The 17,202-nt window shown below is 42.2% G+C and overlaps 1 protein-coding gene across 2 annotated transcripts in view; it reads right to left on the bottom strand.

Annotated features, from left to right (window-relative positions):
• LOC140480312 (secernin-1-like) overlaps positions 1-17,202 on the bottom strand; it is an 86,073-nt gene that overhangs the window by 11,784 nt on the left and 57,087 nt on the right. For both annotated transcript variants that reach the window (XM_072575032.1, XM_072575031.1), the window contains exons 4-6: positions 11,100-11,302; positions 7,165-7,368; positions 1,246-1,402 (exon numbers count right to left, since the gene is read on the bottom strand). In XM_072575032.1, coding sequence (XP_072431133.1) covers positions 1,246-1,402; positions 7,165-7,368; positions 11,100-11,302 — 564 coding nt within the window. The remainder of the gene's footprint in view (positions 1-1,245; positions 1,403-7,164; positions 7,369-11,099; positions 11,303-17,202) is intronic.

Below are 17,202 nucleotides of genomic sequence, written 5' to 3'. Positions count from 1 at the left end.
ATGCACTTTCAATTTACATTAGTTCAAATTCAGAGATAGGGTGGAACAATGAACATGTTCCAGTCAACTTGATTACTATTTAGCACAGTATGATAATTTACAGGAGGTCTTGCATTCGGACCAATGCCAATGATCATTGCTGGTTGTGCTCCCCTGATCTTCATCAGTTCTCTTCCCCAAGCCCTCGCTGTGAGTAGCAAGAAAGAAGTGGCCTATAGAGTAACAGTATGAAATAACAGACACAACGGCCAGCTGCAAAGGCAACATGTGGGAAGGTGTGTTGTTTTTAGTGGGAAAACTGACAGATTTGCTCCAAAATAGTATTGATTGGGTCAGTGTCAGTGAATATGAAACAACTTTAATGGGAATACACAATGCTATACACAAATACCAGCCTCATTTTATGTAATTTCAATTTAATGTGCTTTTAATGGGGCAACTTAAAAGGGAGAATGCATTGTAATTAACAAGAATTAACTCTGGTGATACAACCTCTATCCTTCACTTAAATTACCCCTACACAAAAAAAATTATCTTTCCCATTTATGACTCAACAGTTCCTGTCCCAACCAATTATGCATGTGTTACAATTAAATATCCAATTGTGTTGAGAAACTGAATTTTGACATACTTCATTCAGCAAATCATGTCCTCAGTTGCAGACTGAATATGTAATTTCAAATTATGAATGCAAATCCAGAGATGGATAGAAAGCCAGACATTTTAAAAAAGCAATTTACTTCTTGCACATATTTTACTTTTCCACTTCCCTGGTAGGCATTTTGTGGCATTTTCACAACGACTTTTGTCTTTCTTTTTCTTCAGTCTTTGATCAATCATGTACTTTTATATAAACTACCATTATCTTATCAATTAGCCACAATTCACATCAGTCTTATGGCATCAGTTGGCTTTGTGAACACAGACAGTGTACAGACACACCCCTAATTCTGATTCCAACTTCACTTGGCATCCATACACTTTAGTTTCAGGTCGTTTTTACCTTCCTAATCCAAGGATTTTGAAACCAGAGTTCCTGTCATCCTAATAAAAATACTGGACCTGGAACCATTGCTGGGAGACTGAACCATACTAACAAGGTCAAGCCAGAGGAGCCTAACACTTAGTCACCTTAAAGAAAAAGGCCAGAAATCATGGAAGTAGACACGTGAAACAAATGGTTACATTTGGTTAGATCTACTACCCTTCACTGAAGGCCAGCCAATAATTTGAAGAATAACAAACCTTGCAGGATTGGGAGTGGCTGTGAAGGAGTGGATGCATGGTAAGCTACTGCTCTGGGGAAGGATGGACACCATGCTCCCTGTGACAAGGTAAGAATTCAGATCCATGCTGTTTCTGTCACGTAGCACATTCATCATTGTTTGCATGGTGATATTTCCTAGTGATAGGATATTCAGGAACCAACAGTTAGCGGAGACAAAAATTACCACATAAATCAAACATGCCATCTCTGAATATACTTTGTTGTTAGAAACAGTCAGTCTCTGCTAATATTAAGCTCATTATTAAAACATTACTAAACAAAACATCAGCTTTATAAGGCAGAATTTCTAACATTCCACTAGTGGAATATTAACCCATGTGTATGATTATAATATACTTGACATAAAAGTTGCCTTTGATTCACTAAGTACACATTCTATTGTTCCGATTTCAGGACAGGAATGCATAAGAAACAGGTATCACTGCATTTAAAAAAAAGAATAACATGTGGGTTTTGTTAGGAAAGCCAGCAGGAATTGCTCATCATTAATTGTACACTGGAAGATCGTGGTGAGCCACCTCCTTGAATGGTTACAGTCCGTGTGGTGTTATTGTTCAAGCATTCCAGGCTTTTGACAAAGTTGAAACAGTATGCAAAATGAAGATGTAGTGAATTGGTTGTTAGTAACAGTTTTCTGATATTCCTATTCAACAATGTCACCTTGCGTGGAGAAAAGTGATGCTGACCCCATACTAAGATTGAAAGTCAGCTTCACTGTATCTCGGGTGAAAATGTCTCCAAATACAAACAGGACAAGTACTACAGTGGGAATTAATGGGTCTGCAGCAACTTATTTGACTTCTGCTGCAGGAGACAAAGTTCAGAGATGCAAGTCAGGTACCAAATCGACACTGCAATAGCATTTGCAGAAATGCTTTTTGATACTCATTTGCATGGTTCCCTCCTCCTAGAGTCATAGAGATGTACAGCACGGAAACAAACCCTTCGGTCCAACCCGTCCATGCCGACCAGATATCCCAACCCAATCTAGTCCCACCTGCCAGCACCTGGCCCATATCCCTCCAAACCCTTCCTATTCATATACCCATCCAAATGCCTCTTAAATGTTGCAATTGTACCAGCCTCCACCACTTCCTCTGGCAGCTCATTCCATACATGTACCACCCTCTGCGTGAAAAGGTTGCCCCTTAGTTCTCTTATATCTTTCCCCTCTCACCCTAAACCCATGCCCTCTAGTTCTGGACTCCCCGACCCCAGGGAAAAGACTTTGTCTATTTATCCTATCCATGCCCCTCAATTTTGTAAACCTCTATAAGGTCACCCCTCAGCCTCCAATGCTCCAGGGAAACTAGCCTCAACCTGTTCAGCCTCTCCCTGTAGCTCAGATCCTCCAACCCTGGCAACATCCTCGTAAATTGTTTCTGAACCCTTTCAAGTTTCACAACATTTTTCCAATAGGAAGGAGACCAGAATTGCACGCAATATTCCAACAGTGGCTGAACCAACGATTTTGATGCTCGTTGGATGCTGCCTGAACTGCTGTGCTCTTCCAGCACCACTAACCCAGTATTTGCTTTCCAGCATCTACAGTCATTGTTTTTACCTACCCGAACCAATGTCCTGTACAGCTGCAACATGACCTCCCAACTCCTGTACTCAATACTCTGACCAATAAAGGAAAGCATACTAAACGCCTTCTTCACTATCCTATCTACCTGCAATTCCACTTTCAAGGAGCTATGAACCTGCACTCCAAGGTTTCTTTGTTCAGCAACATTCCCTAGGACCTTACCATTAAGTGTATGAGTCCTGCTAACATTTGCTTTCCCAAAATGCAGCACCTCCCTTTTATCGGAATTAAACTCCATCTGCCACTTCTCAGCCCATTGGCCCATCTGGTCAAGATCCTGTTGTAATCAGAGGTAACCTTGTTCGCTGTCCACTACATCTCCAATTTTGGTGTCACGTCATTGAATTAAATACTGCAATGGCTGATTATCCAGAATAAAAAGCTGTTAGCAAACGAAATATACAGCAGTAATTTAATTAAAATCCAATGCTCGCTACACCTCCATTTTTGATGTCATCTGCAAACTTACTAACTGTACCTCTTATGCTCGCATCCAAATCATCTATGTAAATGACAAAAAGTAGAAGGCCCGGCACCGGGCCTTGTGGCACTCCACTGGTCACAGGCCTCCAGTCTGAAAAACAACCCTCCACCACCACCCGCTGTCTTCTACCTTTGAGCCAGTTCTGTATCCGAATGGCTAGTTCTCCCTGTATTCCATGAGATCTAACCTTGCTAATCAGTGTCCCATGGGGAACCTTGTCGAACGCCTTACTGAAGTCCATATAGATCACATCTACTGCTCTGCCCTCAATCGTCTTTGTTCAAAAAACTCAATCAAGTTTGTGAGACATGATTTCCCACGCCTAAAGCTATGTTAACTATCCCTAATCAGTCCTTGCCTTTCCACATATATGTACATCCTGTCCCTCAGGCTTCCATCCAACAACTTGCCCACCACCAAGGTCAGGCTCACTGGTCTATAGTTCCCTGGCTTATCCTTACCACCCTTCTTAAACAGTGGCACCACGTTAATCAACCTCCAGTCTTCAGGCATCCTCACCTGTGACTATCGATGATACAAATATCTCAGCAAGAGGCCCAGCAATCACTTCTCTAGCTTCCTACAGAGCTCTCGGATACACCTGATCAGGTCCTGGGGATTTATCCACTTAACCGTTTCAAGACATCCAGCACTTCCTCCTCTGTAATCTGGACATTTTGCAAGATGCCACCATCTATTTCCCTACAGTTTATATCTCCCATATCCTTTTCCACAGTAAATATTGATGCAAAATATTCATTTAATATCTCCCCCATTTTCTGTGGCTCCACACAAAGGCCACCTTGCTGATCTTTGAGGGGCCCTATTCTCTCCCTAGTTACCCTTTAGTCCTTAATATATTTGTAAAAACCCTTTGGATTCTCCTTAATTCTATTTGCCAAAGCTATCTCATGTCCCTGTTTTGCCCTCCTGATTTCCCTCATAAGTATACTCCTACTTTTTTTATACTCTAAGGATTCACTCGATCTATCCTGACAAATGCTACCTTCTTTTTCTTAAAGAAGCCCTCTCTTTCTTTACTGAAAATGTGTTGCTGGAAAAGCGCAGGTCAGGCAGGTCATGCCCGAAACATCGATTCTCCTGCTCCTTGGATGCTGCCTGACCTGCTGCACTTTTCCAGCAACACATTTTCAGCTCTGATCTCCAGCATCTGCAGTCCTCACTTTCTCCTCTCTTTCTTTAGTCATCCAGCATTCCCTATACCGCCCAGCCTTCCCTTTCACCCCAACAGGAATGTACTTTCTCTGATTCTTGTTATCTCATTTCTGAAGGCTTCCCATTTTCCAGCCGTCCCTTTACCTGCGAACATCTGCCCCCAATCAGCTTTTGAAAGTTCTTGCCAAAAACCGTCAAAATTGGCCTTTCTCTAATTTAGAATTTCAACTTTTAGATCTGGTCTAAAATGAACAGAATTATGGTCGCTGGCCCCAAAGTGCTCCCCCACTGAAACCTCAGTCACCTGCCCTGCCTTATTTCCCAAGAGTAGGTCAAGTTTTGCGTCTTGAGGTAAAAACAATGACTGCAGATGCTGGAAACCAGATTCTGGATTAGTGGTGCTGGAAGAGCACAGCAGTTCAGGCAGCGTCCAAGGAGCTTGGAAATCGATGTTTTGGGCAAAAGGCCCTCATCAGGAATAAAGGCAGTGAGCCTGAAGCGTGGAGAGATAAGCTAGAGGAGGGTGGGGGTGGGGAGAAAGTAGCATAGAGTACAATGGGTGAGTGGGGGAGGAGATGAAGGTGATAGGTCAGGGAGGAGAGGGTGGAGTGGATAGCTGGAAAAGGGGATAGGCAGGTAGGACAAGTCATGGGGACAGTGCTGAGCTGGAAGTTTAGAACTAGGATGAGGTGGGGGAAGGGGAAATGAGGAAACTGTTGAAGTCCACATTGATGCCCTGAGGTTGAAGTGTTCCGAGGCGGAAGATGAGGCGTTCTTCCTCCAGGTGTCTGGTGGTGAGGGAGCGGCGGTGAAGGAGGCCCAGGACCTCCATGTCCTCGGCAGAGTGGGAGGAGGAGTTGAAATGTTGGGCCACGGGGCGGTGTGGTTGATTGGTGCGGGTGTCCCAGAGATGTTCCCTAAAGTGCTCTGCTAGGAGGTGCCCAGTCTCCCCAATGTAGAGGAGACTGCATCGGGAGCAACGGATACAATAAATTATACTAGTGGATGTGCAAGTAAAACTTTGATGGATGTGGAAGGCTCCTTTAGTGCCTTGGATAGAGGTGAGGGAGGAGGTGTGGGCGCAGGTTTTACAGTTCCTGTGGTGGCAGGGGAAAGTGCCGGGATGAGAGGGTGGGTTGTATGGGGGGCGCGTGGACCTGACCAGGTAGTCACGGAGGGAATGGTCTTTGCGGAAGGTGGAAAGGGGTGGGGCAGGAAATGTATCCCTGGTGGTGGGTTCTATTTGGAGGTGGCGGAAATGTCGGCGGATGATTTGGTTTATGCGAAGGTTGGTAGGGTGGAAGGTGAGCACCAGGGGCGTTCTGTCCTTGTTACGGTTGGAGGGGTGGGGTCTGAGGGCAGAGGTGCGGGATGTAGACGAGATGCGTTAGAGGGCATCTTTAACCACGTGGGAAGGGAAATTGCGGTCTCTAAAGGAGGCGGCCATCTGGTGTGTTCTGTGGTGGAACTGGTCCTCCTGGGAGCAGATCCGGCGGAGGCAGAGGAATTGGGAATACGGGATGGCAGTTTTGCAAGAGGTAGGGTGGGAAGAGGTGTAATCCAGGTAGCTGAGAGAGTCGGTGGGTTTGTAAAAAAATGTCAGTGTCAAGTCGGCTGTCATTAATGGAGATGGAGAGGTCCAGGAAGGGGAGGGAGATGTCATAGATGGTCCAGGTAAATTTAAAGGTCGGGTTGGAATGTGTTGGTGAAGTTGATGAATTGCTCAACCTCCTCGCGGGAGCACGAGGTGGCGCCAATGCAGTCATCAATGTAGCGGAGGAAGAGGTGGGGAGTGGTGTTGGTGTAATTACGGAAGATCAACTGCTCTACGTAGCCAACAAAGAGACAGGCATAGCTGGGGCCCATACGTGTGCCCATGGCTACCCCTTTGGTCTGGAGGAAGTTGCATTACAGCCAGTCTCAATACCAGAAACTTGGCTGTTCGTGCTACGTTCCCCTGAGAATCCATCACCCCCCTACATTTTCCAAAACAGCATACCTGTTTGAAATGGGTATATCCATAAAAGACTCCTGCCCTAGGTGACAATCTCTCTCACCCTTCCTGGGGTTAACCCATCTATGTGACTGTATTTGAGACTTTCCCCCCTTCCTATAACTGCCATCGATCACATACTGTTGCAAATTCCTCATCGCTTCTATCTGTCTCTCCAACCGATCCACTCAATCAGATAAGATTCGCATCCAACAGCATTTGTGGCAGATATAATCCACAGTAACCCTTAAACTCTCTTTAAACTCCCACATCTGACAAGAAGTACATATCACTGCAAAGGCCATTGTTGCTCCTTCACAATCTACAGACCCAGAAAATTATTCTACAACAAACACTGCCCCAGGTTAAATTAATAGCTATGGCTTATATTTTAAGTTTAATCAAGAAACTTATCTCCAAAAACATATAATCAAGAAAGAAACCACTGTACTCACTACTGCAGCCTTTCTCTTGGATAGACTTAAAACAACGATTAACTTATCTGATTCTGTGCTGTGAACTTCGCCCAACAGCTCCTCCAAGATTAGTTGTGAATTTCACTGTTTGGTAACTGTGCTAGCTAACTAAGCAGTTCCTAATCCTATAAACTTCATTACATTGCTTTCACCCACCTGCATATTTTTGCAGAAGTTCTTTGCCTGCACAAAGGTGATCCAAATCCTCATCTCCACCTGGTACCGAGAAAACTGTACTAAAGTTGAATTCTTCCTCTCCATTCCACCAGCCCTGACTCTGGGCATAACTTCTAAGCTCAGGGTGCTCTGCATCAATGTTGGTGGTGATAGACAATCGATTACAAATGCTTCTCAGGCCCTCTACACAGGAAATAGATAAATTAAACACAAAAGCTTTATATTAATGGCTGGCTCTTATTAGCAAAAAAAGAATGGATTGCGGATACTGTGGACTTTAAAGCACAGATTTAAACGGTCACGTATTTGCTTTTTACTGTTTATATGAGCAGGTTATTAAACAGGTGCAATACATTGAGCAGAGAGAAAAAGGAACTTTTCAGGTTCAATGTCAGTCAGTCACATCCAGGAGGATTAGAATGCGCGGTGTGGTAACATATCAGTATGGATATAGGGTTGGTTAGAAAACAGAGTGTGAACAAATGGGTCCTTTAAGTTTGGCTGTCACAAGGTTCAGTGCTGGGTCTTCAACTTTTGGTAAGCGACTTTAATTGACTTGGATGAAGAGGCTGAGTTCAGTGCAATTAACAACAATTTGGATATAAAGTTAGATAGGAAACTAGGATAAGCAGAGGAGGATATAGGGGGAGCAGGATCTTCCTTGTGGGCACCCTGAATGCCACCAGACTCAATAGGAGTCATCAAGACATAATTCTGTGAGAACCAGTGACTTTTAAGAAGCAAATTAATAGAGAAAGGGTGAGATTAGGCAAGGTCTAGAAAGTTGAGCAGGGCCTCACATCAAAAGCAGGATATCATGGCACGTGATTTAGAGAGTCAGAGAGCAATTCAAAATGGAAGAAGCCCCTCTCCAGTTTCTTATATTTCCCGGGGCAGCCTGTAGCTCCTGCTGCACTCGGACAGGCAAGGCAGCCGTCTGGGTCAGTCTCCATTGCTGTCTCTGAGGGAGCTCTGCTGCTAGAAGGCCACTCCTTCAAGAGATTAAACTGGCCCATGCTACCTCAAACTGCAGGACAGCTGACAAATCTTAGTTGGTAGGAGAAAGGGAGGACTGCCAATGCTGGAGATCAGAGTCAAAGAAAATGTGGTGCTGGAGAAGCCCAGTCAGGCAGCATCCGAGGAGCAGGAGAGTCAACGTTTCAAGCATAAGCTCATCAGGAATGTTAGAACATAGAACATTACAGTACAGTACAGGCCCTTCAGCCCTCGATGTTGCACTGATCTGTGAAACCAATCTGAAGACCACATAACCTACACTATTCCATTTTCATCCATATAACCATCAATGACCATTTAAATGCCCTTAAAGTTGGCGAGTCTACTACTGTTGCAGGCAGTGCGTTCCACACTCCTACTAGTCTGAGTAAAGAAACTACCTCAGACATCTGTCTTATATTTGTCATCCCTCAATTTAAAGCTATGCCCCTCTTGCTAGCCATCACCATCAGAGGCAAAAGATTCTCCCTGTCCACCCAATCTAACCCTCTGATTATGTTCTATTTCTAGACCTTGCTTAATCTCACCCTTTCTCTATTAATTTGCTTCTTAAAAGTCTCAATTAAGTCAGCTCTCCACCTTCTTCTCTCCAAACGTTCCTGAAGAAAATGTTCATTGTAGGAGACCAACTAGAATTAAGTGCCAGCAGCATACAAGTAGGGAGCTCTGCCTTCTCTGCCCAGTTTCTGGGCATTCGCCATGGACAAGTTGGAGCCTGGGAACTCGCACGCAGACTGGGGGCACTATTTTTAATGTCTGCCCGACTCTGGTCCCAGCTCCAATTGGGCCTGAACACTTGGTGCGAGCCATCTCTAAGGGGACACAGAGAAGTTTCAAAAAATGACCAGGCTGGCAGATAGCATATGACAGTGGAGTTTTCTTTTAAAAAAGTTTTATTCCACAGGATGAGAGTGTCATTACTAAGTCAGCATTTGTTGACGATCTGAAATTACCTTTGAGAATGTAATATCAAGCAGCTTTCCTGAACTACAGCAGTACATGTGGTTAAGTTACCACAAACAGGGGTGTTAGGGAGGGAGCTTCAACGTTTTGACCTAGTGACACTGAAGGAATGGCATTATGGTTTCACATCACAAAGGGCTGTGAATGTTCAGTTATTGAAGTAAATTAAAGGTCAATATTGGAAGGCTTTTAGATTCCTCAGGGTGTCAAGACACACTGGGATTGAGCAGGAAATGGAGTCAAGTTCAAGGATCAGCCACAATCTTATTAAATAGTGAAGCAGACGTCTGGCCCATACCTGCTGCTGTGTCTTTTGCTCTAATGTACCGCTGAAGCACCGAAGGAGGCCATTTGACCCCTTTTGTCGATAATACTTATTCTAGCTCATTGGCATAAAAGAGGCAGTACAATGATCTTAAATAGGTGTACAATCAATCATTTTGCTAATACACAGTTAATGTGGAAAGTAGGAGAAGCCAAACTCTTACTGCTGGCTGCTATTAACCAATCCTTGCTGGAAATAAACAACATAGTTCACACCTCAAATTCAACAGCAAAAATCTGTTGCAACTGACAAAAAAAAAGCTAAATGTAGAAATAAAAACATCCAATTCAAAGATCATGTTATTAACACTGAATTTTAATTTAAACTGGAAAAACAAGCTGCTTTTTGACTGCATATAATGGAGGGAGACAGGTAAATGGAGTTCAGGTTTCAGCCAGGCAGAGCTTCTGAGCACTTTAATGCCAATTTCAATACTGCATTGTAATTGCACCCCATATAACATCAGGTTTCCTCTTCTAGGAAACAGACTCAAGATATACATTACTTTCACACTTGCACAATGTGAAAATCACTTCATCCGGATGCTATAAAAGTGTGGTGTACGTGTGCTTTAAGACGCTCATTTTACTACAGAACTATCAATCCTGAAAAGGTCACATCACTAAGCCAGTTATTGCATTTTTAATATGCTGCTGCCATTAATACCAAAGGAAACCAGATACATTTTAAATCAATTTTTTAAAATAACTACGTACTGGCACCTTGAAGTGCTCACAGAGCAAAAATGTCATTTGAAACACACACACAAAATTAGTGCTAGCAGATGGAAACCTAACAAAAAATTTCCATGGACTTATGGATGATGTGCGCCTGCTGTCTATGCAGGAATACTGCTTTTTTAAAAAAAAAATCACAGCCATCTTTGGTGCATCTTATACACTGATTGTTGTGGAAGAATTATTCAATGTTCTATAAACAAATACCAGGAGACGCAGGAAATCCTACATGAAATTAAACTTTAATCTTGCAAAATCAAAGCTGTGAGAGCCAACAAATGTCTTCCCTGGCTTCCCCCAAGCTCTTTGTTCTCCTCCAGTTTATACAATTTGTTGGTCCCGCGCTTATTGGATAATATTAGCATAGCCAATCATACTGGCTTGCTTTGTCTTTCTAAACTAATCATAGTCTGCCACACTGGTTCCCTCCATCACACTTTTAACCAATCACATTACAACACCGTCATCTTCAGCATTAGCTCATCTCCCAGGGATGACCTATCACAAAGCACAACCATTCTGTGTTACTGCAGCCCTGTAACATTATCCAGGACATACACTGCAATCCTAAATTAACTACATAAATGCTAGAATAACTTCCATATGATCCAAGACAGCAGGTTATAAAAACACAGGAGCTTACGATGCTGGAGCTAAAAATGTGATAATTTGATGAAAGAATGGAATTAATCACAGAACAAATGTTGCACTTGCTTGACATTGTGAGCATTGTGCAATTTCTTTGTACAATCTATTCAACTGAAATACAGCTTTGCTTTCATGTGCAATGGTGAATGGGCACCACACCACATCAATCGCACTTCGGTTGTTAGTTTTTGTGTCAACCACTATCCCAGATGAAAACTACGAACCTGTGATTTTCTCAGCAGCCCAATATTTGCCGGCAGTTTCCAAGACCCAGGCTTCTGTTCTGTCCACAATGAGAAATGTACTGTGGAAAGCATGGAGCATGGCTCCATCTTCAAAATTATTGCCACCTTGTCCATGTTCTTTTAAAAGAGACACTATAATATCGAAGGCCTCTTTCGCTGTAGTACCTCGCTCCAACCCAAGCCTGTGGGAAAGGACAAAGACAGAGACACACAGGCTTGACAATTGATAAGAATTAGCATAACACATTCTTACAAAAAATGGATTTTATTCTGATAAGACGTAAAGTACAGAAGTGCTTTTAACCTCATTTTTAAAATAAAACTTGTTCTCCATGGGGCAGTGGCCAAGGCAGACTTCAAAAACAAGATTAAAGATGTTAAAACTACTTTAAAATGCAAAAAGAGAAATCTGTCAATATACCATGTTTAGTATGTCAAAGTCTATACATTTTTTGATTCAGAGTAAAAGACAGAGATCACAGCTCCATGATTGGTGCAAATTTGTCAAAAAAAGAGGCTGCTGGCTTCTTGATGAGAGAAGAGCGAGCATTTGCCAAAGCTCTAGAAACTTGAGAGATCATTCCCTGCCATTTTGGGTGGGTAGCTGTCAATTCATTCAATTTTTTATTCACTCACAGGATGTGGGGATCTTTGGCTCGGTTAGCATTTATTGCCCGGAGGGCAATTGAGTGTCAACTGCATTGATGCGAGTCTGGAGTAACACATTAGCCAGACTAGGTAAGGAATGTAGATTTTCTTCCCTAAAAGGACATTAGTGAATCAAACGGGTTTTTTTGGCAATCAACAATGGTTTCATAGTCATCATTAGACACTTAATTCCAAATTCTTTATTGAGTTCAAATTCCCCAATCTGTCATGATGGGATTTGAACCCGGGTCCCCCAGGGCCATTAGTATCCAGGACTCTTACTTACTTGGCTTTGTAAGAAGTATCAGGATACCTGTTGCGTGCAATTTTGCAGAAAATAGTTAATCCTGAAATAAAATTGAAAAGTTTCATATTGGGCTACACCATAAGTGACAGATACTGCATGTGATATGTTGTCTCCAGGATAAAAGTACCAAAAGGAGTGCTGGGACTTGCTTTGTCTGACAAAGTGAACAAATGTAATGGGTCATTGTAGTTTGAATAGCATTTCTATTTCATGTAATTTACATAAATTAAGTACTCGATAAGGAACATCTATAATTTCTAGACCTATCTTTATTCAGATTCGACAAAGCATTTTGCAAAGTTAATTAAAGTACAAATACTTTCAGTAAAATATGACTGAGTTTAGAAAACAAATTAGTTATCTGGAGGCCCGTCACCAGTGGTGTACCACAAGGATCGTTGCTGGGTCCACTGTTTTTTTTGTCATTAATGTAAATGATTTGGAATTGAACATAGGAGGTATAGATAGTAAGTTTGCAGGTAATGCCAAAATTGGCAGCATAGTGGACAATGAAGAAGGTTACCTCAAACAACAATGGGATCTTGATCATTTGGGCCAATAGGCCAAGGAGTGGCAGATGGCATTTAATTTCGATAAATGTGAGGTGCTGTATTTTGGAAAGACAAATCAGAGCAGGACTTATAGACTTAATGATGAGGTCTTGGAAGTGTTGCTGAACAAAGACCTTGGAGTGCAGGTTCATAGCTCCTTGAAAGTAAAGTCGCAGGTAGATAGGATAGTGTTTGGTATGCCTTCCTTTATTGGTCAGAGTATTGAGTATAGGAGTTGGGAGGTCATGTTGCAGCTGTACAGGACAATGGTTAAGCCATTTTTGGAATAGTGTGCGCAATTCTGGTCTCCCTCTTTATAGAAAGGATGTTGTGAAATTTGAAAGGGTTCAGAAAAGATTTACAAGGATGTCGCCAGGGTTGGAGGATTTGAACTACAGGGAGAAGCTCAATAGGCTGGGACTGTTGTCTCCAGAGCATCGGAGGCTGAGGGGTGACCTTATTAGAGGTTTACAAAATCATGAGAGGCAAGATTGGGTAAATTGAAAAGGTCTTTTCCGAGGATGGGGGAGTCCAGATCTAGAGGGCAAAGGTTTAGGGTGAGGGGTAAGATTTAACAATGGACCTGAGGGGAAACGTTTTCCACACAGAGGATGGTGCGTGTATGAATGAACTGCCAGAGGAAGTGGTGGATGCTAGTGTAATTGCAGCATTTAAAAGGCATCTGGATGAGTATATGGATAGGAAAGATTTAGAGGGATATGGGCCAAATGCTGGCAAATGGGACTAGATTAATTTAGGATAGCTGCTCATGCATGGACAAGTTGGACCAAAAGATCTGTTTCTGTGCTGCACATCTCTATGACTCAATTTGCTTGCCAAACCATTTTGCACAAGTTAAACCACTCTCAGTTATTTAATAAATTAAAATGATAAGTAATGACTCTTGAAATTCAATAGTACAAAAAAATATAAATTTGTGGATCAATGTCAAATACTTTTATTGACAAATTATTAAAATATTCACCAGGAAATGACGTGTTTCTGGTCATTATTCTTTCAACGTGTTACTTTTTATTGTAGCGTGCACTCAGACACAAACGATGGATTAATTTTACAGATTCTGCACATAGATTGGAAAAATAAGTGAATTCAACAACATGGCCTAAGCAATGACGATCTTATCAATCTCTCACAGGCATTCATTAAGGTAAGAGATGTTTCATTGTCAGCCTGCAGGCCTGTTGGAATGGTCAGTTCTGGACAGTTTTGCTTCATTTGTGATTTGATAAATAGATGAGAGAGTGAGAGTTTGAGCTTAGGAAGATTCAAAATTGAACAAGCTCTCTTTTTTCCACAGTAGTTTTAAAAGATAGAGTTCTGTGCAATTACTCAACCCTCATTTTGCAATCCTCTGTTGCTTGTTTAATTATTCATCTCCTTGTCAATATACACTAAATGATTACTTCCTGTAAGTACCCACCAAGGAATACATAAGTGATATGCCACCTGAAATAGTGATTATTGAAGTAGCACTAATTAAATTTAATGTAAATAAAACAAGGCAGGCTATCCAGGATAGTAGTGCTTAAAAATATTAGCATGACTGGTATTTTCCCTAAAATGTTGAAAGGGGAAGACAGCAAATTTGTGAGCCATTGTCAATCATTATCACTGGAAAGTCCCTGTATTATAAAAAGATTACATTAAATGATGTACAATGGAGAAATTCCAGTCCGAGGCGCATTGTGGAGAAGAGTCAATAAACAGATCAATTGCAATAGAGCACTGAATGATCAGAAAAGGTCAGAGTGCAAGAGTGGTCAGAGAAATGTAAGGGGTTAAATTGGTGAAAAGAAACCACAAAAGGACATTTGCCTATGACCAGTGTTATGAAGCAGCTTACCACACTTACTTACCCTACTCATTATGGTGAATACTGCATGCAGACAGTACTCTCATCCCATTAGTTTCATGTAGGGTGCCAAAAATTGTTCCTTTCAAGTATTCCATTAAGCTAGTCTGCACTGCCTAAAGCTACCCAGAGTGTCTGATTGGGGAGGTGCCCAATGGCTACTTACATGCTGACATCACTTTGTGAAACAAACAGCAATAGCTGACCATTAAAGAGTGTGCGCACTAAGCTTATCGGATGCTGCATTCGAAGTCTTGGTGTGGAAAGTGCAAAGAAAGAAGAAAAGAGATGCCTTGTACTGTCAAGGGAAAGAAGATCTACAGACAGAAAACAAGACAGTTGGAATCAGAAATAAAAGCCAGTGGTCAAGCCCCAGAACTTGGATGAGATGCAGGAAGAAATTCAATGCACTCCCAAAGTGGACAAGATCAGTGAATACATCTTGAAATTTAATTTCCTATCAATTCTTAACATGATCCACAGTCACTGTTTAACGTACCATGCTTCCATCACTATTTATACACCTTTTTATCAAATCAAGACAATCTCTAATATTCATGACGCCATACAGGCAGGATCTGCAGATGGTGGGAATATGTTCATGAGTGCATTGCAGACAAGGTGAGGAAAAGGAGAGTGCACGTGCCAATTTGGTGGAGGACAAGATGGGACACATTCTACTTGACAGGATTCTGGACAATACTTGGATAGGTCAGGAGGAGGGACAAAGAACAAAGAAAATTACAGCACTAGAAAAGGCCCTTTGGCCCTCCAAACCTGCACTGATCCAAATCCTCTATCCAAACCTGCCACTTATTTTCTAAGGATCTGTATTCCTCCCCTCCCTGCCTATTCACGGATCTGTTTGGGACATCTTACATGGTGCTACTATTTCTTCCTCTACCACCTCCGCTGGCAACGCATTCCAGGCACCCTCTGCATAAAGAACTTTCCATGTATTTCTCCCTGAGCTTTTCCCCTCTACTTTGAACTAGTGACCCCTAGTAATTGCACCCTCCATTCTGGAGGATGTTTCTTGCTATCCACCCCGTCTCTACCTCTCATGATTTTATAGACCTCAAAATCAGGTCCCCCATCAACCTCCACTTTCTAATGAAAATAATCCTAATCTAGTCAACTTCTCTTCATAGCTAGTGCCCTCCATAGCAGACAACATCCTAGTAAACCTTCTCTTCACTCTTTTGGTAATGTGGCCAGCAGAACTGTACGTAGTATGCCAAGTGTGGCCAAACCAAAGTCCTATACAACTGTAACATGACTTGCCAACTCTTGTACTCAATACCCTGTCCGATGAAGGAAAGCATGCCATATGCCTTCTTGACCACTCTATTGACCTGTGTTGTCACCTTCAGGGTACAATTGGACCTGAACATCCAGATCTCTCTGTATATCAACTTTCCCCAGGGCACTGATGGGAATATCACAAAATGCTTGGTGTGTTTGGATGCCTTCCAAATAGCCTGCATTCAATGCAAATGGGCATTGGAGCAATCCAACACCAATTTTGACGGTTTGGAATTAACCTTGGAATAAGGGACCAACTCCATCATCACACTTGTGATCCAACCACAAAGAAACATCTCGGTCAATACCTCTATTTCTTTTGCAGCACAGTTTATATCAGAAGTATGGATGCTGCAATGAATGCTCAAACAAATATCAGGTGTGGTCAGTTTGCTGTATTTACAAGTTTTGACTGCAGTCACCATGCAAATGGTTATCAGCAATCAAACTGTTCTTCAACAGATTGCTGGATTACAGAGGCATCATGCTAAAGGTTTGACTGTGATGCCACAGAATTCACCCATTGTCTTCTTACCCACTGCCTGTCAGCCAGCCACCCTAAATACATCTGAACATACTCAGAGATACAGCGTGATTCTGTGTCTTCTACACACAGAAGGTATTCATTCTGCATGTGTACAGAGGAACCTCGATTATCTGGCATTTGGTTATCTGAATTTCTGATAATCTGTACACGATCACAAGGTCCCAATATTTGGGTAAACCATGTTATCCACCATTCAATTATCCGAACAAAATACTCTACGCCCAAGGCATTCAGATAATTGAGGTTCCTCTATAATTGCTTTTGAGAAGCTGATTGGTGAGTTACCTTGAACTGCTACAGTCCATGTGGTGTAGGTGCATCCATAGTGCTGTCAAGGCAGGGGATCCTTGGGTTTTGACCCAATGACAGTGATGGAACAACAATACGGTTCCAAGTCAGGATGGCGTGTAGCTTAGAGGGGAGCTGCAGGTAGTGATGTTTCTGAGCATCTGCTGTCCTTTTCTATTTGGTGGAAATCATCCTTCAAGACCATCTGCTGACTGCCCAATTTAACTAAATTTAGCAGCCAACATCCATGCTGAAGCCATTGAGATAGCAACATATAAAAGCACTAAGACGGTCAAAGACACAGGAAAGATAGACTCAAAAGAGAATTCTCAGGAATAACTCATTAAAGTTCATATGCCATTGGGAAAAATTTACAAATATGATTTGTGAAGTATGTCATCATTGCAATTGGTATTTCCCATTAAAACTCCTCTTAATTTTTCATCAGGTTTGCTCAGCAGAATGAGATAAGTGTATTGCGACTGCTGCCAGTATACCAGGCATTCACCTGTATGTAGTTAGACACCAGCTCAACCTTTCTCCTTTGGTTGAACTTAGCATTG

The sequence above is a fragment of the Chiloscyllium punctatum genome, chromosome 8, assembly GCF_047496795.1.
Source record: "Chiloscyllium punctatum isolate Juve2018m chromosome 8, sChiPun1.3, whole genome shotgun sequence".
Taxonomy (NCBI): Eukaryota; Metazoa; Chordata; class Chondrichthyes; order Orectolobiformes; family Hemiscylliidae; genus Chiloscyllium; species Chiloscyllium punctatum.
Note: the sequence above shows the minus strand (reverse complement) of the source record. Positions and strands in the feature narration are given on the sequence as shown.